General features: G+C 43.4%; 1 protein-coding gene across 1 annotated transcript in view; it reads left to right on the top strand.

Annotated features, from left to right (window-relative positions):
- LOC120998928 (DNA (cytosine-5)-methyltransferase 3A-like) overlaps positions 1-23,628 on the top strand; it is a 48,374-nt gene that overhangs the window by 6,453 nt on the left and 18,293 nt on the right. The window contains exons 6-12 of the mRNA XM_040429807.1: positions 1,844-1,921; positions 7,005-7,049; positions 8,514-8,593; positions 8,778-8,890; positions 12,263-12,446; positions 12,542-12,626; positions 12,932-13,077. Of these exons, the coding sequence (XP_040285741.1) occupies positions 1,844-1,921; positions 7,005-7,049; positions 8,514-8,593; positions 8,778-8,890; positions 12,263-12,446; positions 12,542-12,626; positions 12,932-13,077 (731 nt within the window). The remainder of the gene's footprint in view (positions 1-1,843; positions 1,922-7,004; positions 7,050-8,513; positions 8,594-8,777; positions 8,891-12,262; positions 12,447-12,541; positions 12,627-12,931; positions 13,078-23,628) is intronic.

Here is a 23,628-nt window from a genome sequence, read left to right as displayed (position 1 = left end):
CTGGGCATAAAACCAGTCCACTTTCATATTTCAGTTATGAATCAACTTATGCCCTTTCTGACACCAGATCCAGGCTCTACAGAGTATTGTGGTTAATTGGGTATCAAATATGACCAGAGGATGTGATTCTGTAGCTCACCTATGGGTGGTAGAAGAACTACAGGTCCCAGCATTACCGTGTGTGGTCTCATTCTGTATGTAAATAAATAAGGATCGCAAATATGTATTCTGTATAAAAATATGCCGATGTATCAGGGAGATACAGGCTTAAGTATAATCCTCATTGTAGGAACTGAACTTTGATGGGGGTCATAAAACCCTTGGAGGCCAATCCCTAGGCTTCACAGTCACTCTTCTGCCATTGGCTGACAGGAGTAAGTCTCCTGCCCATGGGAGAGTTGATAAAAATCTGTGCGCAAGGACAGAGAGAGAGACCCATGGAACATCACCAGACACTTAATTGGACATTGACAGCATATCCCTGTATCAGAAGAACTTTGAGGGTCTCCCCTGATACATACTGAACTGGGTTTGCAAGGATTCAAAAAGGACATATGAACGACCATCTGAAAGCCTCCAGAGAAACTAAGTATTCTTTCATCTTTTTCCCTTTCATTTGAACTGTCGTGATTATTTATATTGTTATTATTATTCTGTAGATTTATAGTCATTTTCATTAGATGTATGCACTGCTTTTTACCTCTTATTAAAGATTATAAAATCTAAGTGGCCAAGTCTTCCATATTCTAAGCTGCTGAACAACGTACCTTGCCTTTGAAGAGACGTTACCAGGTAGTTAGTTAAATTGCATTTAGGAATTGTAGCTGGGGCTGATTGACTGCGGTTGGTCAGTAAGTGATATCCGGTTCATCCACTGATCTGTGTGATAGTGAATGACCCGGATAGTCGGCTCGTGGACCGGGAACCCACGTGGTGGCAGTTACCGAAGTGTAGTGGGGGGGTGTTAGCCGGATGGTAATACCCCGGTCACGTGAGGTCTCTGTGTGTGCGCAGACTCCGTCACAGACCACTACGTCACAGCTGTGGGATCCGGAGCGATCGGATCCATAGTTCGTGACAGAGAGGACAGAGCTGTCTGGAGCTGACAGAGAGGTCTAAAGAGGACTGAGAGGTTTGGAGAGGACAGAGAGGTCTGGAGGAAACAGAGAGGTCTGGAGGGGGCAGAGAGGTCTGGAGGGGGCAGAGAGGTCTGGAGGGGGCAGAGAGGTCTGGAGGGGGCAGAGAGGTCTGGAGGGGGCAAAGAGGTCTGGAGTGGGCAGAAAGGTCTGGAGAGGACAGAGAGGTCTGGAGAGGATAGAGAGGTCTGGAGAGGACAGAGAGGTCTGTAGAGGACAGAGGTATGGAGAGGACAGAGGTCTGGAGGGAGCAGAGAGGTCTGGAGAGGACAGAGGTCTGGAGGGAGCAGAGAGGTCTGGAGAGGACAGAGAGGTCTGGAGAGGACAGAGAGGTCTGTAGAGGACAGAGGTCTGGAGAGGACAGAGGTCTGGAGGGGAAGAGAGGTCTGGAGGGGACAGAGAGGTCTGGCAGCAGCTTTCTCCTCTCATCCTGTTCAAGACGTGCATGTTGGTCCAAGCCCATTGAGCATAAGTCCCAACCTTTGGAGAGACAGCTGTCGACCAAACCAGCATCCAGTCAGTCAGTAGCCTTCTGATGTGTCCGGCTTTAGTCTTCATTAGTCTCTCCTCATCTAATCTGCCTAATAGTCTGTAAACTGACAACAAAGTGAAAATATGCAGCACTGTAATAATGTATTACATCCAGGCAGCTGCACGCGGTAGGGGAGGTGTGGCACTTATGGATTATTTACTCCTCTCTCCTATAGATGATTACATTTATGTGTCTGATGAGGAATCGTGTCCTGGGGAGGCCGAGAGGAGAATGAGAGATCTGCAGATCCGAGGTTTGTCCGTCTCACATCACCAACATCTCAGCTCTCTCTGGGGCATCAGCAATGTCCTGTCACCAAGCATGTCAGTGAGTGGTCTATAAAACCAGTATCTGGTGCCAGATATGTCAATGACTGGTCTATAAAACCAGTATCTGGTGCCAGTTATATCTATGACTGGTCTATAAAACCAGTATCTGGTGCCAGATATATCCATGACTGGTCTATAAAACCAGTATCTGGTGTCAGGTATGTCATTGACTGGTCCATAAAACCAGCATCTGGCACCAGGTATGTCAATGGCTGGTATTTAAAACCAGTATCTGGTGTCAGGTATGTCATTGACTGGTCCATAAAACCAGTATCTGGCACCAGGTATTTCAATGGCTGGTATATAAAACCAGTATCTGGCACCAGGTATTTCAATGGCTGGCATATAAAACCAGTATGTGGTGCCAGGCATGCCAATGATTATCAAATCACATACTGGGTACTGAATATGATATAAAAAGAGCATTGATTATAATGTTGGCACATATTCTGATATAATTTGGGCACTGATTATGACATAACATAGGCATTGATTATAACATGAGCACTGATTATAATATAACATGGGCACTAATAATATATTATTAGCAGATATCCTGGTATACAATAGGCACAATTTATGAAATAACATAGGCATTAATTAGGCACTAAGGATGAGCAAACTGACGTTTTCGGACCGCAGAAAAACCCGAATATTTTCAGGTTATTTTTGGACGAATCCACTAAAATGGAGCGTAGTGCACATGTTGGCGGGGAAAAAAGCACTAGGGGAAAAGAAGAAGGGGTCTCACATGACCCTGAGAGGAAGTGGGGTGGATGGCTTGCCCTGATTGGCTCCGAGGCTGACAGACAGCCTGGATGAGTCAATCAGTGCTGCAGCAGGCAGGGAGGTGCCCTAGCAGAACGAGCACAATGTCATTCTGTGCTGGGCTGTGAATGAGGGTGGTTGGGTGTGACAGTGTCTGCTAGAAAAATGATCTAAGGGAGTCAGGGACAGTGAAAAATCAATCAGGGACAGTCAGAAATCAATCAAGCTTATTGCCAGGGAGAGTGAAGGGAAAGGCTAGGATTACAAAAAATAAAGAAGAATAGCGTGTGTAGAATAGGTAGGCAGGGAAGGTGTCAGCCAGGGATAAAGGAGCGTGGCCGCTGTGCCTTCTAGTAGGACTGGAGCTGCTGCAGTGCAGACCTCAAAAGCAGCTACCTGCAAGGGAATCCTTTTTCTCCCTCATTTTCACAGAAATCCTTTTGTTTTTTCTGAGGTTTAGTTTAATTAAGCTGCATATATATGCGATTACTGTAGCAATACCCAAGGTGTGGCAGCAATTTACCTGTGTATTAAGGTGAAATTGAGTGCCAATCCTCAATTGTCCATTTACGTATATACAGTTTCCACACGGTCACAATTTATATTTTTTTGGGGGGGGCTCAATTTAATTAAGCTGCATATAAATACGTGATTACTGCAGCAGTACCGAAGGTGTGGCAGAAATCTACCAGTGGGTATTAAGGTGAAATTGAGCGTCAAGTCTCAGTCATCCTTTTAGATATATTCAGTTTTCATACAGTCGCAATTTAATTTTTTGGGGGAATTGCTAAATTGAATTAAACCAGAATATATATGTGATTACTACAAGTCATAGGGTAGGGCATCAATCTACCTCTGTGTATGAAGGTGAAATTGAGCATCAAGCCTCAATTGTGCATTTATGTGTATTCACTTTCCACATGGTTGCAACTTACATTTTTTTGGGGGGTATGTTACATTTAATTAAACTAGCATATATATGTGGTTACTACAAGACACAGGGTAAGGCAGAACTCTACCTGTGAGTGATAATGAGAAATTGAGCGTCAAGCCTCAATCGTTCGTTTCCATGAATTCCATTTCCACACGGTTGAATATTTTTTTTAGAGGATTGTTACATTTAATTAAACCAGCATATATGTGGTTACTTTAAGACACAGAGTAGGGCAGCAATCTACCTGTGAGTGATAATGTGAGGCCTCTCCCTTAATCATCCGTTAACATTTATTTATTTCTCCACACGGTTGCAATTGAAATTTATGGGGACTTGTTGAATTTAATTAAACCAGCATATAGGTGATCAGTACAACAGTCTACAGGCTAGGGTAACAATTTACCAGGGAGTATTAATGTGATATTAAGGGTTAGGCCTCAATCGTCCATTTACATATATTCTGTTTCCACACGGTTGGAAATGAAAATTAAATTTTTTTGGGACTTGTTCCATTTAATTAAGCAGCATATATACCCAATTACTGCATTAATACACAATGTATAGCAGCAGTCTACCTGTGAGTGATAACCTGAAACTGAGCGTGAGGCCTAGCCCTTAATCATCCGTTAATGTTCATTTATTTCAACATCAAACGAAAGACCCAGATCCAGAATGTGGGTAGCAACAGCACCAATTATCTGGCCAGAAGTAGTAGCAGTGGTAGGCCGCAGTTGTCCCTGCTGGCTTCGGAAAGACGCAACATTATAGTTGAGGAGAAAGAGGATGAGATTGTGGATTGGATGGCTCACTCCTCCTCTCAGTTTCAGCAGTCCGACACCGTGCCATGAAGCCAGGGGTCACAGTGTTCCTCCTGCTCCTCCTCCCTGCAGCCCCCAAAAAGGCTTTCAGTGGAGTCCTCTCAGTCTTCACTGCCCATTCCTAGAGTGGTGCCTTCCTTCTTCCTAAGAAGTGGCAAGAAAACCCTACCACATCCTAAGGGAGATAGTCAAGAGAGTCTTCCTGTTGACAACTTCTGTGAGAGCCCTCACCATTTGGGCTGCCCTGAGGAGGAGGTTGGGGAGGAGGTACATGCATACCTGTGTTGATGGTGGTGGTAATAGTGTCCCCCGTAGCCATAGCATTGGTGATGGGGCAGCGACAGTGACAGTCGGGGAAAACTCAGAGCAGGGGAGAATGGCCCCAGGAACCCACCATGATATCTCCTAGTCTGGATAAAAAGCGGCAGGGATGGTGGGGACAGGACCTGGGAGTTGGATCGGGGTGCTGAGGAGGAAGCAACATCAGTGTAGAAGAGCAATGGCGGCAGCAATAAAGAGTACAGGCCACGTACCCCCCAAAGAACAGCCAGAGCCACACCTGCTTCAGGATCTGATGATGCCGCCGTGTTGGAGCTGATTGGCCTGGGAGAGAGTAGCCACACTGGCGAGCAGTTGCTCAAGTACATCAAGCAGCAAGCATCCCGCTGGCTGTCATCTCGCCGACTCAACTGGGCAAGGTGGTCAGCAACATTGGGTGGAATATCCTGGCCGCCCAGAACCTGTGTGAAATAACACATGCACCCTACATGACCTAACACATTGCACTGGCTTGGGCAAGGTGCTGGCAATGTCCAGGAGACTGTCCCTCTTTTCAACCGTTCTCACGTGGTGAGGAACACTCTCCTGGACTTGCAGCATCAGAATGGTCTGTAGCTACACTGCTGAAATTCAACATTGCACACGCTCGAGCATCTGTATGAACAGCAGAAAGCCGTAAATGATTTGGTCATGCACCAGACGGTCTCAGCAGGGAGCATGTGTTGTTTCCAGGTCGGGCAGTGGCAGCTCATGCTGTTCATACTGCAGTTGTCCCTCACCCCCCTCATATGTATTTTTGAAATGATGCATGCAACAGGTGACCCTGGAGCTGTTGGGGAATGACAATGAGAAACTCCCATGGAGGAGGAGTGGCTGCCATTTGAGGAGGAGGTAGAGCAGTCAGAGTTGGAGGATAAAGAGGATAATGATGATAGTTTCACTGACCATGACACCCAATCGTCTCAGTGGGGTGGAGTTGGAAAGAAGTGGCTCCTCGGGCATGGTGGCCAAAATAGCAACCTGTAGACTCGCTTGCCTATGCAGTGACAGGCATAGTGTTGACATCAAGCAGTCTGATGGTTACTGGATAGCCATACTTTTAGACCCTCGCTATCAAAGCAAAATGGGGGAATATTTTCCCCTCGCAGGACAAATTGCGTTATTACCAGAAAATACTGTGTATGCAGCTAGTCGCAGTTTATGGTGGACAGACGGCTGCCACCAGCGTGTCTGACAGGGACATCCCTCTACATCCCCCCCTCACCCCGTTTGCATGTCTGCCTAACTACCACCAGGTTCTGTATGGCTGCTGCTTCTGCCAACTCCATTGACCAACTACTGCAACCTGCCGACCATCATCTTCCATCATGCTGCTGCCTTTCTGCCAACATGTACCATATGGCTGCTGCTCTTCCCTGTTAAACCCCTACTGCAACCACCATTTATGCAAAGCATCTATCACCACTACTACTATTACTACTACTACCCATAGACGGCAACCATTGCAGCCGCATGCCACTATATCATACCATACCCTTTCCACATCTACACTGCTCTGCTGCTGCTCCCAAATAAAATGGAGAATTATTTTAGGCTCGTTCATGAGACACTTTTTCTTCTGACAATCAGCACTTGTGCGTGTCGTGTGGGCACCATTCTGTCAAGGCATAATTTTTGGACAATTGCTCCCCCCCCCCCCCCCAAGCAGTGTGTGTTTAACCATCATCTGCCCCCAATAAGGGACAATTTTTGGAAACAAAGGAATGTGAGAAAGCAGAACACAAGTGGCGGCGCGGTGTGATATTAAACACGCTGTATGTTACCGCCATCAAACGTGCATTTCCCCCCAGCTATGTGTGTCAGTGTCCCTCAGACATCATTTACTATTGCTGTCATTGTGTCCAAGAGCTTAGGGAGGGAGAAAGAAACTTATCAAAAATGAACAAAAAGAGATAACAAATTTTCCTAAAAGGGAGTTATATACCAACTTTCAGGGCAATTAGAATCTAATTGATTCGCGTCCGAACTGAACTTTTTCAAAAATTCAGCAAATCAGACCCGAATAGAATCTCGAGTGGTTCACTCATCTCAAGTTGGCACATATTCTGCTATAACATGGGCGCAGATTATAACATGGGCACTGATTATAATGTTGGCACATATCCTGGTATAACATGGGCACACATCCAGGTTCTTTATGTCTTTCAGAAGCTCTCTTCGATGAGGTGAGGCAGGAGATGAGACACATGGAAGGTAAGGAACCATCTGTAGTAATGAGAAGAACCTCTGTAGCTTCTTGTCTGCTCCGCTGTCCAGCAGACGGTGTGACAACATACTAACAGAGCGGTAGTCAGAACATACGTGACGCCGAGTGCAGACGTGTCTGTGTATCTCAGATCTTAGTCATGTAAGGTGCGGGCGGACAGACTGGGTGTGATTACGGTAACTTTTCTTTGCTGAAGTGGAGGTGGAATACAGATGTGACATGTGACGGGCTGGGGGCAGCTAAAACAGTCTTTACCTCCCTCTCAGGGGCAGTCAGGATAATACACTGCTTGATCAGTCTGTGAGGACAACAGTGTGTTTAGCCTCTGTATACAGCCAGTGGCCTCCACCGGAGATGACTGTCTGGAGGATTCCTCTGTTCTCCATCAGCACTGTGGTTTGTACTTCCTGCCATCCGGTTCTGATACTCTGCAGTGGGACCACAAAGTCATAATTTCTCCTGTTGTTGTTCTGGTTCTTCTATGGTACCTGGGTCCAACTCTGAGAGAGCTACACAAGAGGTTTCTGCACACATGTGCACACACTGGAGCAGTGTTCTCTGCACACACTCAGGAGCGTAGCTATAGGGGGTTCACAGGTGGCAGTCGCTACTGGGCCCAGGAGCCATATGGGGCCCAAAGACCTTTGTGCCACATTAGAAGACACTGGTATTATAGAGGTGGATGCTGGTTAGGTTACACACTGGCTGGAGGGAAGGGATTAGGTCAAGAATTTGGCATGGGGGGGTACCATTTCAATTTTTGACTGGGGCAGCATGAAAGCTATGAGCTTCTGTGGCCCCTGGCCACAAAGCACTGAGGGAATGGAGACCAAAGCTGAACTCTTGAACGTACCCAAGAGTTCTGTGGATCAGTGTTCCCTGCAGACACATGCACACACTGGAGCAGTGATCTCTGCACACACATGCACATACTGGAGCAGTGTCCTCGGCCCACACGTGCACATACTGGATCAGTGTTCTTTGCAGACACATGCACACACTGGAGCGGTGATCTCTGCATACATTCACACACTGGATCAGTGATCTCTGCACACGTGTACACACTGGACCAGTGTTCTTTGCACATGTGCACACACTGGAGCAGTGTCCTCGGCACACACATGCACACACTGGAGCAGTGTCCTCGGTACACACTGGAGCAGTGTTCTCTGCACACATTTTGTCCAGGCTCCCTCTGCTGGAGGTAGAAGATACAACAGTGTCTCTCTGTCTCTAGGTAGATCATATATTTACATTTACAGAAGATGTCGCACAGCAATTAAGATTCACTGTTAAGGACTCTAGTAAAGCTAGGTGACCATCCCTGGGGTAGATGCTACGCTGGTCCTATCCTGGAAGTCTGGTTGTCCCAGTCTCTCATAGACAATAGTTTTCTATGTTTAATGATGAGGACTTCTCTATCTTGACGCTGCTTCTTCTGTTTCTTCTAGATTTTTGCCTTGCCTGTGGAGACCTCAGTATCAGTGACCTGCACCCCCTCTTTGTTGGGAGCCTGTGCAGCAGATGCATGGTAATTATCTCACTGCACTGACATAGAGCTTCATCTAATATATTCTTGGACAGCACCATTGAATTAATGGAGCTTTCAAATATTAATAATTTAGAGGTTATCAGGTGGTATGGGGGGATAGATGAGTTCTGGTCCCGAGCCCATCCTCATATAACGACTATCTGTCCTATGTCCCCCCATGTAGAGCTGGTTCCTGAGCTGGGGGTATCATGTCGGTGAGGACGGGCGGCAGAGTTACTGCAGTATATGCTGCTCCGGGGAGGAGATTCTGATGTGCAGTAACAGGAGCTGCTGGAGGTGAGTGAAATGCAGGAATACATGACAGTGGACACTAGAAGGACACACGTCCATGTTCAGACTCCTAACAGAAAATGACATGTTACTACAGAGCACAAGGTACTGTAAGATTCAATATAGAGGTAGTGCCTGTTCTGGCCAGCAGGTGGCAATAGAGCCAAATTTTTCTATAGACTACAATGTAAAGAGGTGCTTTACTGCCACCTGCTGGCCATAATGGATAATGTCTCCTGGAATTTGAAGCGGAACTTCTTTCACAGTGAATGCACAATTGGAGAAGCACTGTATGATAATTTATAACACTATCACTACGGGGTACAGAAACACGAAAGAATAAACGGTGATCCCTAATAAAACAAAACTTTTAATCAGTCAGATTAATAATGGTCCCTCAGAATATATCAGATCAACAAAAAATAATAATATTAGAGTACTCGATAAAACTCCAACTTAATGGTGCTCGGCGGCACCACCAAAAAATAATAATAACCAATAGTCCTACCAGATCGTACGGTTCATCCGGACTTCGTAGAATCACAACGGATAGTATGATCCTGGAAATAAAGGCAAGTAACGGACAGGTACAGAAGGGGGCTCTAGATCCCTAGACAACCCTAAGGTACGGGTGTTATGCTAGCCCTATTGTCCTAGCCACGGAGCACCCGTCCTAAAAAGAATGACCCCATCCGGAACCTTGCCCTCAAGCTACTTGGCCCTAAAGTGCCCTAGTGCAGCTAATCCCTACATGCATGTTTTCGATTTTACTCTCATCAGGGGAAACATAACAAAAACTAGAAAGGAACAAAAACCATATCTAGAAGGGCATGAGTTAAATAAATGTACAGATAGATGTTAGTACATAATGTAAGCGAATGCCAGAAAGGTAATTCGGGCTATTTCAATAGAAGTGGTAGCCCAACATGTAAGCTCCACTCCTAGATGCTGGGCCTATACAACTACCATGCGATGTGGGGCACTTGCCGTAATGTGGGGGAACCTTATGATGAGAAGAGACCTCCAGTCCGGTGACAGGTCATCTTACTGCCTCAACAAATGCACCGGCCCACCTTCTATTTCCAGGATCATACTATCCGTTGTGATTCTACGAAGTCCGGATGAACCTTACGATCTGGTAGGACTATCGGTTATTTTTTTTTTTTGGTGTTGCCGCCGTGCACCATTAAGTTGGAGTTTTATCAAGTACTGTAATTTTTATAATTTTTTGTTGATCTGATATATTCACAGTGAATGCACACAGAATAAGCTTCGCTCCGTCACCAAGAAAAGTTTCCCAGGAAAGAAAATCATTGATGCAAAAAAGCAGAAAATTTGTGACAACATAAGTTACATGATGTTGAATGAGGCATGGGTGTACATTTTGGCCAAAGCGTAATAAGCCATTCACCACGTCAAGGTCGCCTCTATGAGTGGTCCCTAACACTAGTACCTACCTGTTATGGGCCATGACAGCCACACAAAGTCCAGGGAATGCAGGTCAGCATACACGCCAAGCACACTCTGCTTTTAACCCCGTCCGGTGCCATTACAGCTTCCATCGGATCCAGGGATGCAAGTACCAACATGCACTCTGAGCCCACTATATACTTCTCCTGGAGCCAAATGGCTACTGGTAGGCGCTATAAAAGTAGACTCAGTTTTATACTGACTTTAAAACCAGCCTCCAGGGCAGACTAACTGGTCAGGTGTGCATTACTGCATGGAGATCGCCACGCCTCCAATATATACTACAAAGAAAAAATGTGGGGGATTCAGTCAGCACAACCCTGTATGCAGGTGCACATCGCTATGGCGAAATACACATACAAACGTAAAAACATAAATGCAATAGCACTCTGCAACCAGCATTCTGCCCTGCCTCTATGCTGGATGTTGAATGAGGCTATCATGGCCCATAAACAGGTAGGTACTAGTGTTAGGGACCACTCATAGAGGCGACCTTGACGTGGTGAGTGGCTTATTACGCTTTGGCCAAAATGTACACCAATGCCTCATTCAACATCCAGCATAGAGGCAGGGCAGAGTGCTGGTTGCAGAGTGCTATTGCATTTATGTTTTTACGTTTGTATGTGTATTTCGCCATAGCGATGTGCACCTGCATACAGGGTTGTGCTGACTGAACCCCCCAACATAAGTTACATGTTTACTACATTTAGGAGATGAATCTGCATAAAATGATAGGTATCCAGAACTGCGTTTATAATTCTGCTGTTACCGGAGACCAGTGCATTGTGGGAGCTCAGATCACAGGTAGAGATAAGGTGTTAGGTCACATGATGTCTCCTCTCCAGCAGTCCTCCTCAGTTAGTCTGTCCCCACACATTAGAAGGTACCAGATAAGTGCAGAAGCTAATCCTGCCACAGTTACAGAGCTACCAAGCAGACATTTTATCCTGCAAGCTCCAAATTTAAAGCAGAAGTACTCATTCCTGCCAATGATTGCCAAAACCTGCTGGTACCAAGATACCAATGCTGTATGCTGTTTGGATGCAAGTAATTTAAAGTAAAGCAATGTTTGAACTTCATCTAAAGTTTTTTGCGTTTCCGTTCCGTTTTTTCTTTTGCGGACCATATACGGAACCATTCATTTCAATGGGTCCACAATAAAAACGTTTCCGTATGTCCGTATTTCCGTTCCGCAAAAAACAGAACATGTCCTATTATTGTCTGCATTACGGACAAGGATAGCTCTGTTCTATTAGGGGCCAGCTGTTCCGTTCCGCAAAATGCGGAATGCATATTTTTTGCAGACTGGAAAATACATACGGTCGTGTGCAAGAGGGTCATGAACTGCCTCGTATTAGCTTCATTTACTGTATGAGGAGGCGCAAGAAGAAACAAAGGGGGGTCATTTATCATGGATATTTGCGCCTTTTTTGGTCTCATTTGGAGTTTTTTTTTCGTCAGACTCTATTTTTTACTCGTTTTGCGCCTGTTTTTTTGTCTCTTTTTCCTGGTTCCACTGACTTTGGGGTAGTGGTTTAGGGGTCGTGTATGTTTTTATGTAGCTGTGCCTTTTTTCTGGCAGAATTAGTCGCACATTTGGTCTAATTTCTTCGGCGCTTCACTTGTTCGTCATTGATTCATGGGGCCGTGCGACAATTTTATTCGCATAGCCGCATCGGTGGGTAGGAAGAGACTTGGCCATGATTGGACTTGGAGGTCTCTTCCGCACCAGCGATATGGATGGTGTCAGGATCTGCTCAGGGACGAGCGGAAGGCTTTGCAGCACCTTCCACACGTTCAGTGTCGGCATATTCTGCCGACCGGGTTGTATCCGGATTGTTGGCATTTTTCACTCCTGTGAAGAAAAACTGAAGAATAACCCTCAACATCTCCCCCTTCATGTCCCAGGTGTTTCTGCGTGGACTGCGTAGACTTGTTGGTGGGACGAGGAACCTCTCAGGCCGCCATAGAGGAGGATCCCTGGAGCTGCTACATGTGCAGAGAGGAGCGCGTCCATGACTTACTGCAGAGACGGGAGGACTGGCCCCGCCACCTGCAGAACCTGCTGTCCAACACCCACGACCAGGACTATGTGAGTGCACCGGGGGCCACAGGGCCCCGTACACGAGGCAGCTGCAGCGCTAATGGAGATTATTATACAATATTTCTGCATTATACATGTTACAGGACCCGCCACCGCTTTACCCCCCACTGCCCGCAGACAGGAGGAAGCCAATCAGAGTACTGTCCCTCTTTGATGGCATTGCAACAGGTAAAGTGAACGGCAGCTGTCCACAGCAGTGCAGAGAGTTTCAGGAAGTCTGCACGAAGACTTCTTTAAAGATGAGTAGCATATCACACACTGAGAGTGAAAGGAGCAGGATTCCGCAGCAGTGCAGAGTATTTCAGGAGTGTGCCGGTTATGTTGGAAAGGACAGACAGGTATGTGACAGGCGGTATCATGATGGAGACAGGCTGGAGGTCATAGAGAGAGGGTGGGGGGGATTCAGGAATTTTATTGCGGTTTTGACTCCGGAAAACTCCTCACTTCTTGTATTTCTCCTACATGACGCACAGGATTACTGGTTCTCAAAAAGCTTAGAATCAACGTTGAAACATATGTGGCGTCAGAGGTGTGTGAGGACGCCATCACGATAGGACGGGTACGCCATCCAGGGCAGATCGTATATGTGGGCGACATACAGGATATAACCAGGAAACAGGTGAGCGACAAACCTTCATAGTAACTTATAGAACAGTGGAGGCGATTCACTATAATCTGACTAATAACACCTGACCTGAATGTAGAAGAATATACAGTATCTCACATAAGTCAGTGCACCCCTCACAGAAGTCAGTGCACCCCTCACAGAAGTCAGTGCACCCGTCACATGAGTCAGTGCACCCGTCACATGAGTCAGTGCACCCGTCACATGAGTCAGTGCACCCGTCACATGAGTCAGTGCACAAGTCACATGAGTCAGCGCACCCGTCACATGAGTCAGTGCACCCGTCACATGAGTCAGTGCACCCGTCACATGAGTCAGTGCACCCGTCACATGAGTCAGTGCACAAGTCACATGAGTCAGCGCACCCCTCACAGAAGTCAGCGCACCCCTCACAGAAGTCAGCGCACCCCTCACATGAGTCAGCGCACCCGTCACATGAGTCAGTGCACCCGTCACATGAGTCAGTGCACCCCCCACAGAAGTCAGCGCACCCCTCACAGTTCTGTAAATATGTTATTAGATATTTTTCTGGGACAACACTGAAGATCTGACACTTTTGTACAATGTAAAGTAGTCAGTGTACAGCCTGTATAACGGTGTAAAGTAGTCAGTGTACAGCCTGTATAACGGTGTAAAGTAGTCAGTGTACGGCTTGTATAACAGTATAAAGTAGTCAGTGTACAGCCTGTATAACGGTGTAAAGTAGTCAGTGTACGGCTTGTATAACAGTATAAAGTAGTCAGTGTACAGCCTGTATAACAGTGTAAAGTAGTCAGTGTACGGCTTGTATAACAGTGTAAAGTAGTCAGTGTACGGCCTGTATAACAGTGTAAAGTAGTCAGTGTACAGCTTGTATAACAGTGTAAAGTAGTCAGTGTACAGCCTGTATAACAGTGTAAAGTAGTCAGTGTACAGCCTGTATAACAGTGTAAAGGAGTCAGTGTACAGCCTGTATAACAGTGTAAAGTAGTCAGTGTACAGCCTGTATAACAGTGTAAAGTAGTCAGTGTACAGCCTGTATAACAGTGTAAAGTAGTCTGTGTACGGCCTGTATAACAGTGTAAAGTAGTCAGTGTACAGCTTGTATAACAGTGCAAAGTAGTCAGTGTACGGCTTGTATAACAGTATAAAGTAGTCAGTGTACAGCCTGTATAACAGTATAAAGTAGTCAGTGTACAGCCTGTATAACAGTATAAAGTAGTCAGTGTACAGCTTGTATAACAGTATAAAGTAGTCAGTGTACAGCTTGTATAACAGTGCAAAGTAGTCAGTGTACGGCTTGTATAACAGTGTAAAGTAGTCAGTGTACAGCCTGTATAACAGTATAAAGTAGTCAGTGTACAGCTTGTATAACAGTGTAAAGTAGTCAGTGTACGGCTTGTATAACAGTATAAAGTAGTCAGTGTACAGCCTGTATAACAGTGTAAAGTAGTCAGTGTACAGCCTGTATAACAGTATAAAGTAGTCAGTGTACAGCTTGTATAACAGTGTAAAGTAGTCAGTGTACGGCCTGTATAACAGTGTAAAGTAGTCAGTGTACAGCCTGTATAACAGTATAAAGTAGTCAGTGTACAGCTTGTATAACAGTGTAAAGTAGTCAGTGTACAGCCTGTATAACAGTGTAAAGTAGTCAGTGTACAGCCTGTATAACAGTGTAAAGTAGTCAGTGTACAGCCTGTATAACAGTGTAAAGTAGTCAGTGTACAGCCTGTATAACAGTGTAAAGTAGTCAGTGTACAGCCTGTATAACAGTGTAAAGTAGTCAGTGTACAGCCTGTATAACAGTGTAAAGTAGTCAGTGTACGGCCTGTATAACAGTGTAAAGTAGTCAGTGTACAGCCTGTATAACAGTGTAAAGTAGTCTGTGTACAGCCTGTATAACAGTGTAAAGTAGTCAGTGTACGGCTTGTATAACAGTGTAAAGTAGTCAGTGTACAGCCTGTATAACAGTGTAAAGTAGTCAGTGTACGGCCTGTATAACAGTGTAAAGTAGTCAGTGTACAGCCTGTATAACAGTGTAAAGTAGTCAGTGTACAGCCTGTATAACAGTGTAAAGTAGTCAGTGTACGGCTTGTATAACAGTATAAAGTAGTCAGTGTACAGCCTGTATAACAGTGTAAAGTAGTCAGTGTACGGCCTGTATAACAGTGTAAAGTAGTCAGTGTACAGCTTGTATAACAGTGTAAAGTAGTCAGTGTACAGCCTGTATAACAGTGTAAAGTAGTCAGTGTACAGCCTGTATAACAGTGTAAAGTAGTCAGTGTACGGCTTGTATAACAGTGTAAAGTAGTCAGTGTACGGCCTGTATAACAGTGTAAAGTAGTCAGTGTACAGCTTGTATAACAGTGTAAAGTAGTCAGTGTACAGCCTGTATAACAGTGTAAAGTAGTCAGTGTACAGCCTGTATAACAGTGTAAAGTAGTCAGTGTACGGCTTGTATAACAGTATAAAGTAGTCAGTGTACGGCTTGTATAACAGTGTAAAGTAGTCAGTGTACGGCCTGTATAACAGTGTAAAGTAGTCAGTGTACAGCCTGTATAACAGTGTAAAGTAGTCAGTGTACGGCTTGTATAACAGTATAAAGTAGTCAGTGTACAGCCTGTATAACAGTGTAAAGTAGTCAGTGTACAGCCTGTATAACGGTGTAAAGTAGTCAGTGTACAGCCTGTATAACAGTGTAAAGTAGTCAGTGTACAGCCTGTATAACAGTGTAAAGTAGTCAGTGTACGGCTTGTATAACTGTGTAAAGTAGTCAGTGTACGGCCTGTATAACAGTGTAAAGTAGACAGTGTACAGCCTGTATAACAGTGTAAAGTAGTCAGTGTACAGCTTGTATAACAGTGCAAAGTAGTCAGTGTACAGCTTGTATAACTGTGTAAAGTAGTCAGTGTACGGCCTGAATAACAGTGTAAAGTAGTCAGTGTACGGCCTGTATAACAGTGTAAAGTAGTCAGTGTACAGCTTGTATAACAGTGTAAAGTAGTCAGTGTACGGCCTGTATAACAGTGTAAAGTAGTCAGTGTACAGCCTGTATAACAGTGTAAAGTAGACAGTGTACAGCCTGTATAACGGTGTAAAGTAGTCAGTGTACAGCCTGTATAACAGTGTAAAGTAGTCAGTGTACGGCCTGTATAACAGTGTAAAGTAGACAGTGTACAGCCTGTATAACGGTGTAAAGTAGTCAGTGTACAGCCTGTATAACGGTGTAAAGTAGTCAGTGTACAGCTTGTATAACAGTGTAAAGTAGTCAGTGTACAGCCTGTATAACAGTGTAAAGTAGTCAGTGTACAGCCTGTATAACTGTGTAAAGTAGTCAGTGTACGGCCTGTATAACAGTGTAAAGTAGTCAGTGTACAGCTTGTATAACTGTGTAAAGTAGTCAGTGTACGGCCTGTATAACAGTGTAAAGTAGTCAGTGTACGGCCTGTATAACAGTGCAAAGTAGTCAGAGTACAGCTTGTATAACAGTGCAAAGTAGTCAGTGTACAGCTTGTATAACTGTGTAAAGTAGTCAGTGTACGGCCTGTATAACAGTGTAAAGTAGTCAGTGTACGGCCTGTATAACAGTGTAAAGTAGTCAGAGTACAGCTTGTATAACAGTGCAAAGTAGTCAGTGTACAGCTTGTATAACAGTGTAAAGTAGTCAGTGTACGGCTTGTATAACAGTATAAAGTAGTCAGTGTACGGCTTGTATAACAGTGTAAAGTAGTCAGTGTACGGCCTGTATAACGGTGTAAAGTAGTCAGTGTACAGCTTGTATAACAGTGTAGTCAGTGTACAGCCTGTATAACAGTGTAAAGTAGTCAGTGTACGGCTTGTATAACAGTATAAAGTAGTCAGTGTACGGCTTGTATAACAGTGTAAAGTAGTCAGTGTACGGCCTGTATAACAGTGTAAAGTAGTCAGTGTACAGCCTGTATAACAGTGTAAAGTAGTCAGTGTACAGCTTGTATAACGGTGTAAAGTAGTCAGTGTACAGCTTGTATAACAGTGTAGTCAGTGTACAGCCTGTATAACAGTGTAAAGTAGTCAGTGTACGGCTTGTATAACAGTATAAAGTAGTCAGTGTACGGCTTGTATAACAGTGTAAAGTAGTCAGTGTACGGCCTGTATAACAGTGTAAAGTAGTCAGTGTACAGCCTGTATAACAGTGTAAAGTAGTCAGTGTACGGCTTGTATAACAGTATAAAGTAGTCAGTGTACGGCTTGTATAACTGTGTAAAGTAGTCAGTGTACAGCCTGTATAACGGTGTAAAGTAGTCAGTGTACAGCCTGTATAACGGTGTAAAGTAGTCAGTGTACGGCTTGTATAACAGTATAAAGTAGTCAGTGTACAGCCTGTATAACGGTGTAAAGTAGTCAGTGTACGGCTTGTATAACAGTATAAAGTAGTCAGTGTACAGCCTGTATAACAGTGTAAAGTAGTCAGTGTACGGCTTGTATAACAGTGTAAAGTAGTCAGTGTACGGCCTGTATAACAGTGTAAAGTAGTCAGTGTACAGCTTGTATAACAGTGTAAAGTAGTCAGTGTACAGCCTGTATAACAGTGTAAAGTAGTCAGTGTACAGCCTGTATAACAGTGTAAAGTAGTCAGTGTACAGCCTGTATAACAGTGTAAAGTAGTCAGTGTACAGCCTGTATAACAGTGTAAAGTAGTCTGTGTACGGCCTGTATAACAGTGTAAAGTAGTCAGTGTACAGCCTGTATAACAGTGTAAAGTAGTCAGTGTACGGCTTGTATAACAGTATAAAGTAGTCAGTGTACAGCCTGTATAACAGTGTAAAGTAGTCAGTGTACAGCCTGTATAACAGTATAAAGTAGTCAGTGTACAGCTTGTATAACAGTGTAAAGTAGTCAGTGTACGGCCTGTATAACAGTGTAAAGTAGTCAGTGTACAGCCTGTATAACAGTATAAAGTAGTCAGTGTACAGCTTGTATAACAGTGTAAAGTAGTCAGTGTACAGCCTGTATAACAGTGTAAAGTAGTCAGTGTACAGCCTGTATAACAGTGTAAAGTAGTCAGTGTACAGCCTGTATAACAGTGTAAAGTAGTCAGTGTACAGCCTGTATAACAGTGTAAAGTAGTCAGTGTACAGCCTGTATAACAGTGTAAAGTAGTCAGTGTACAGCCTGTATAACAGTGTAAAGTAGTCAGTGTACGGCCTGTATAACAGTGTAAAGTAGTCAGTGTACAGCCTGTATAACAGTGTAAAGTAGTCAGTGTACGGCCTGTATAACAGTGTAAAGTAGTCAGTGTACAGCCTGTATAACAGTGTAAAGTAGTCAGTGTACAGCCTGTATAACAGTGTAAAGTAGTCAGTGTACGGCTTGTATAACAGTATAAAGTAGTCAGTGTACAGCCTGTATAACAGTGTAAAGTAGTCAGTGTACGGCCTGTATAACAGTGTAAAGTAGTCAGTGTACAGCTTGTATAACAGTGTAAAGTAGTCAGTGTACAGCCTGTATAACAGTGTAAAGTAGTCAGTGTACAGCCTGTATAACAGTGTAAAGTAGTCAGTGTACGGCTTGTATAACAGTGTAAAGTAGTCAGTGTACGGCCTGTATAACAGTGTAAAGTAGTCAGTGTACAGCTTGTATAACAGTGTAAAGTAGTCAGTGTACAGCCTGTATAACAGTGTAAAGTAGTCAGTGTACAGCCTGTATAACAGTGTAAAGTAGTCAGTGTACGGCTTGTATAACAGTATAAAGTAGTCAGTGTACGGCTTGTATAACAGTGTAAAGTAGTCAGTGTACGGCCTGTATAACAGTGTAAAGTAGTCAGTGTACAGCCTGTATAACAGTGTAAAGTAGTCAGTGTACGGCTTGTATAACAGTATAAAGTAGTCAGTGTACAGCCTGTATAACAGTGTAAAGTAGTCAGTGTACAGCCTGTATAACGGTGTAAAGTAGTCAGTGTACAGCCTGTATAACAGTGTAAAGTAGTCAGTGTACAGCCTGTATAACAGTGTAAAGTAGTCAGTGTACGGCTTGTATAACTGTGTAAAGTAGTCAGTGTACGGCCTGTATAACAGTGTAAAGTAGACAGTGTACAGCCTGTATAACAGTGTAAAGTAGTCAGTGTACAGCTTGTATAACAGTGCAAAGTAGTCAGTGTACAGCTTGTATAACTGTGTAAAGTAGTCAGTGTACGGCCTGAATAACAGTGTAAAGTAGTCAGTGTACGGCCTGTATAACAGTGTAAAGTAGTCAGTGTACAGCTTGTATAACAGTGTAAAGTAGTCAGTGTACGGCCTGTATAACAGTGTAAAGTAGTCAGTGTACAGCCTGTATAACAGTGTAAAGTAGACAGTGTACAGCCTGTATAACGGTGTAAAGTAGTCAGTGTACAGCCTGTATAACAGTGTAAAGTAGTCAGTGTACGGCCTGTATAACAGTGTAAAGTAGACAGTGTACAGCCTGTATAACGGTGTAAAGTAGTCAGTGTACAGCCTGTATAACGGTGTAAAGTAGTCAGTGTACAGCTTGTATAACAGTGTAAAGTAGTCAGTGTACAGCCTGTATAACAGTGTAAAGTAGTCAGTGTACAGCCTGTATAACTGTGTAAAGTAGTCAGTGTACGGCCTGTATAACAGTGTAAAGTAGTCAGTGTACAGCTTGTATAACTGTGTAAAGTAGTCAGTGTACGGCCTGTATAACAGTGTAAAGTAGTCAGTGTACGGCCTGTATAACAGTGCAAAGTAGTCAGAGTACAGCTTGTATAACAGTGCAAAGTAGTCAGTGTACAGCTTGTATAACTGTGTAAAGTAGTCAGTGTACGGCCTGTATAACAGTGTAAAGTAGTCAGTGTACGGCCTGTATAACAGTGTAAAGTAGTCAGAGTACAGCTTGTATAACAGTGCAAAGTAGTCAGTGTACAGCTTGTATAACAGTGTAAAGTAGTCAGTGTACGGCTTGTATAACAGTATAAAGTAGTCAGTGTACGGCTTGTATAACAGTGTAAAGTAGTCAGTGTACGGCCTGTATAACAGTGTAAAGTAGTCAGTGTACAGCTTGTATAACGGTGTAAAGTAGTCAGTGTACAGCTTGTATAACAGTGTAGTCAGTGTACAGCCTGTATAACAGTGTAAAGTAGTCAGTGTACGGCTTGTATAACAGTATAAAGTAGTCAGTGTACGGCTTGTATAACAGTGTAAAGTAGTCAGTGTACGGCCTGTATAACAGTGTAAAGTAGTCAGTGTACAGCCTGTATAACAGTGTAAAGTAGTCAGTGTACGGCTTGTATAACAGTATAAAGTAGTCAGTGTACGGCTTGTATAACTGTGTAAAGTAGTCAGTGTACGGCCTGTATAACAGTGTAAAGTAGACAGTGTACAGCCTGTATAACAGTGTAAAGTAGTCAGTGTACAGCTTGTATAACAGTGCAAAGTAGTCAGTGTACAGCTTGTATAACAGTGTAAAGTAGTCAGTGTACGGCCTGTATAACAGTGTAAAGTAGACAGTGTACAGCCTGTATAACGGTGTAAAGTAGTCAGTGTACAGCCTGTATAACGGTGTAAAGTAGTCAGTGTACAGCTTGTATAACAGTGTAAAGTAGTCAGTGTACAGCCTGTATAACAGTGTAAAGTAGTCAGTGTACAGCCTGTATAACAGTATAAAGTAGTCAGTGTACGGCCTGTATAACTGTGTAAAGTAGTCAGTGTACGGCCTGTATAACAGTGTAAAGTAGTCAGTGTACAGCTTGTATAACTGTGTAAAGTAGTCAGTGTACGGCCTGTATAACAGTGTAAAGTAGTCAGTGTACGGCCTGTATAACAGTGTAAAGTAGTCAGAGTACAGCTTGTATAACAGTGCAAAGTAGTCAGTGTACAGCTTGTATAACTGTGTAAAGTAGTCAGTGTACGGCCTGTATAACAGTGTAAAGTAGTCAGTGTACGGCCTGTATAACAGTGTAAAGTAGTCAGAGTACAGCTTGTATAACAGTGCAAAGTAGTCAGTGTACAGCTTGTATAACAGTGTAAAGTAGTCAGTGTACGGCCTGTATAACAGTGTAAAGTAGACAGTGTACAGCCTGTATAACAGTGTAAAGTAGTCAGTGTACAGCCTGTATAACGGTGTAAAGTAGTCAGTGTACAGCCTGTATAACAGTGTAAAGTAGTCAGTGTACAGCCTGTATAACTGTGTAAAGTAGTCAGTGTACAGCCTGTATAACGGTGTAAAGTAGTCAGTGTACAGCCTGTATAACTGTGTAAAGTAGTCAGTGTACAGCCTGTATAACAGTGTAAAGTAGTCAGTGTACGGCTTGTATAACAGTGTAAAGTAGTCAGTGTACAGCCTGTATAACAGTGTAAAGTAGTCAGTGTACAGCTTGTATAACAGTGTAAAGTAGTCAGTGTACAGCTTGTATAACGGTGTAAAGTAGTCAGTGTACGGCCTGTATAACAGTGTAAAGTAGTCAGTGTACAGCCTGTATAACAGTGTAAAGTAGTCAGTGTACAGCCTGTATAACAGTATAAAGTAGTCAGTGTACAGCTTGTATAACAGTGTAAAGTAGTCAGTGTACAGCCTGTATAACAGTATAAAGTAGTCAGTGTACAGCTTGTATAACAGTGTAAAGTAGTCAGTGTACGGCTTGTATAACAGTGTAAAGTAGTCAGTGTACAGCCTGTATAACAGTGTAAAGTAGTCAGTGTACGGCCTGTATAACGGTGTAAAGTAGTCAGTGTACAGCCTGTATAACAGTGTAAAGTAGTCAGTGTACAGCCTGTATAACAGTATAAAGTAGTCAGTGTACAGCTTGTATAACAGTGTAAAGTAGTCAGTGTACGGCTTGTATAACAGTGTAAAGTAGTCAGTGTACAGCCTGTATAACAGTGTAAAGTAGTCAGTGTACGGCTTGTATAACAGTGTAAAGTAGTCAGTGTACAGCTTGTATAACAGTGTAAAGTAGTCAGTGTACAGCCTGTATAACAGTGTAAAGTAGTCAGTGTACGGCTTGTATAACAGTGTAAAGTAGTCAGTGTACGGCCTGTATAACAGTGTAAAGTAGTCAGTGTACAGCCTGTATAACAGTGTAAAGTAGTCAGTGTACAGCTTGTATAACAGTATAAAGTAGTCAGTGTACAGCTTGTATAACAGTGTAAAGTAGTCAGTGTACGGCCTGTATAACAGTGTAAAGTAGTCTGTGTACAGCCTGTATAACAGTGTAAAGTAGTCAGTGTACAGCCTGTATAACAGTATAAAGTAGTCAGTGTACAGCTTGTATAACAGTATAAAGTAGTCAGTGTACAGCTTGTATAACAGTGTAAAGTAGTCAGTGTACAGCTTGTATAACGGTGTAAAGTAGTCAGTGTACAGCTTGTATAACAGTATAAAGTAGTCAGTGTACAGCTTGTATAACAGTGTAAAGTAGTCAGTGTACAGCTTGTATAACAGTGTAAAGTAGTCAGTGTACAGCTTGTATAACAGTATAAAGTAGTCAGTGTACAGCTTGTATAACAGTGTAAAGTAGTCAGTGTACAGCTTGTATAACAGTGTAAAGTAGTCAGTGTACAGCTTGTATAACGGTGTAAAGTAGTCAGTGTACGGCCTGTATAACAGTGTAAAGTAGTCAGTGTACAGCTTGTATAACAGTGTAAAGTAGTCAGTGTACGGCTTGTATAACAGTATAAAGTAGTCAGTGTACAGCTTGTATAACAGTGTAAAGTAGTCAGTGTACAGCCTGTATAACAGTATAAAGTAGTCAGTGTACAGCTTGTATAACAGTGTAAAGTAGTCAGTGTACGGCTTGTATAACAGTGTAAAGTAGTCAGTGTACAGCCTGTATAACAGTGTAAAGTAGTCAGTGTACAGCCTGTATAACAGTGTAAAGTAGTCAGTGTACGGCTTGTATAACAGTGTAAAGTAGTCAGTGTACGGCCTGTATAACAGTGTAAAGTAGTCAGTGTACAGCTTGTATAACAGTATAAAGTAGTCAGTGTACAGCTTGTATAACAGTGTAAAGTAGTCAGTGTACAGCCTGTATAACAGTGTAAAGTAGTCAGTGTACGGCCTGTATAACAGTGTAAAGTAGTCAGTGTACAGCTTGTATAACAGTATAAAGTAGTCAGTGTACAGCTTGTATAACAGTGTAAAGTAGTCAGTGTACAGCTTGTATAACAGTGTAAAGTAGTCAGTGTACAGCTTGTATAACAGTGTAAAGTAGTCTGTGTACAGCCTGTATAACAGTGTAAAGTAGTCAGTGTACAGTCTGTATAACAGTGTAAAGTAGTCAGTGTACAGCCTGTATAACAGTGTAAAGTAGTCAGTGTACAGCCTGTATAACAGTGTAAAGTAGTCAGTGTACGGCCTGTATAACAGTGTAAAGTAGTCAGTGTACAGCCTGTATAACAGTGTAAAGTAGTCAGTGTACAGCCTGTATAACAGTGTAAAGTAGTCAGTGTACAGCTTGTATAACAGTGTAAAGTAGTCAGTGTACAGCTTGTATAACAGTGTAAAGTAGTCAGTGTACAGCCTGTATAACAGTATAAAGTAGTCAGTGTACAGCCTGTATAACAGTGTAAAGTAGTCAGTGTACAGCTTGTATAA

This window comes from Bufo bufo, chromosome 4 (genome assembly GCF_905171765.1).
Source record: "Bufo bufo chromosome 4, aBufBuf1.1, whole genome shotgun sequence".
Lineage (NCBI taxonomy): Eukaryota > Metazoa > Chordata > Amphibia > Anura > Bufonidae > Bufo > Bufo bufo.
This window is presented reverse-complemented; position numbering and strand designations above follow the sequence as displayed.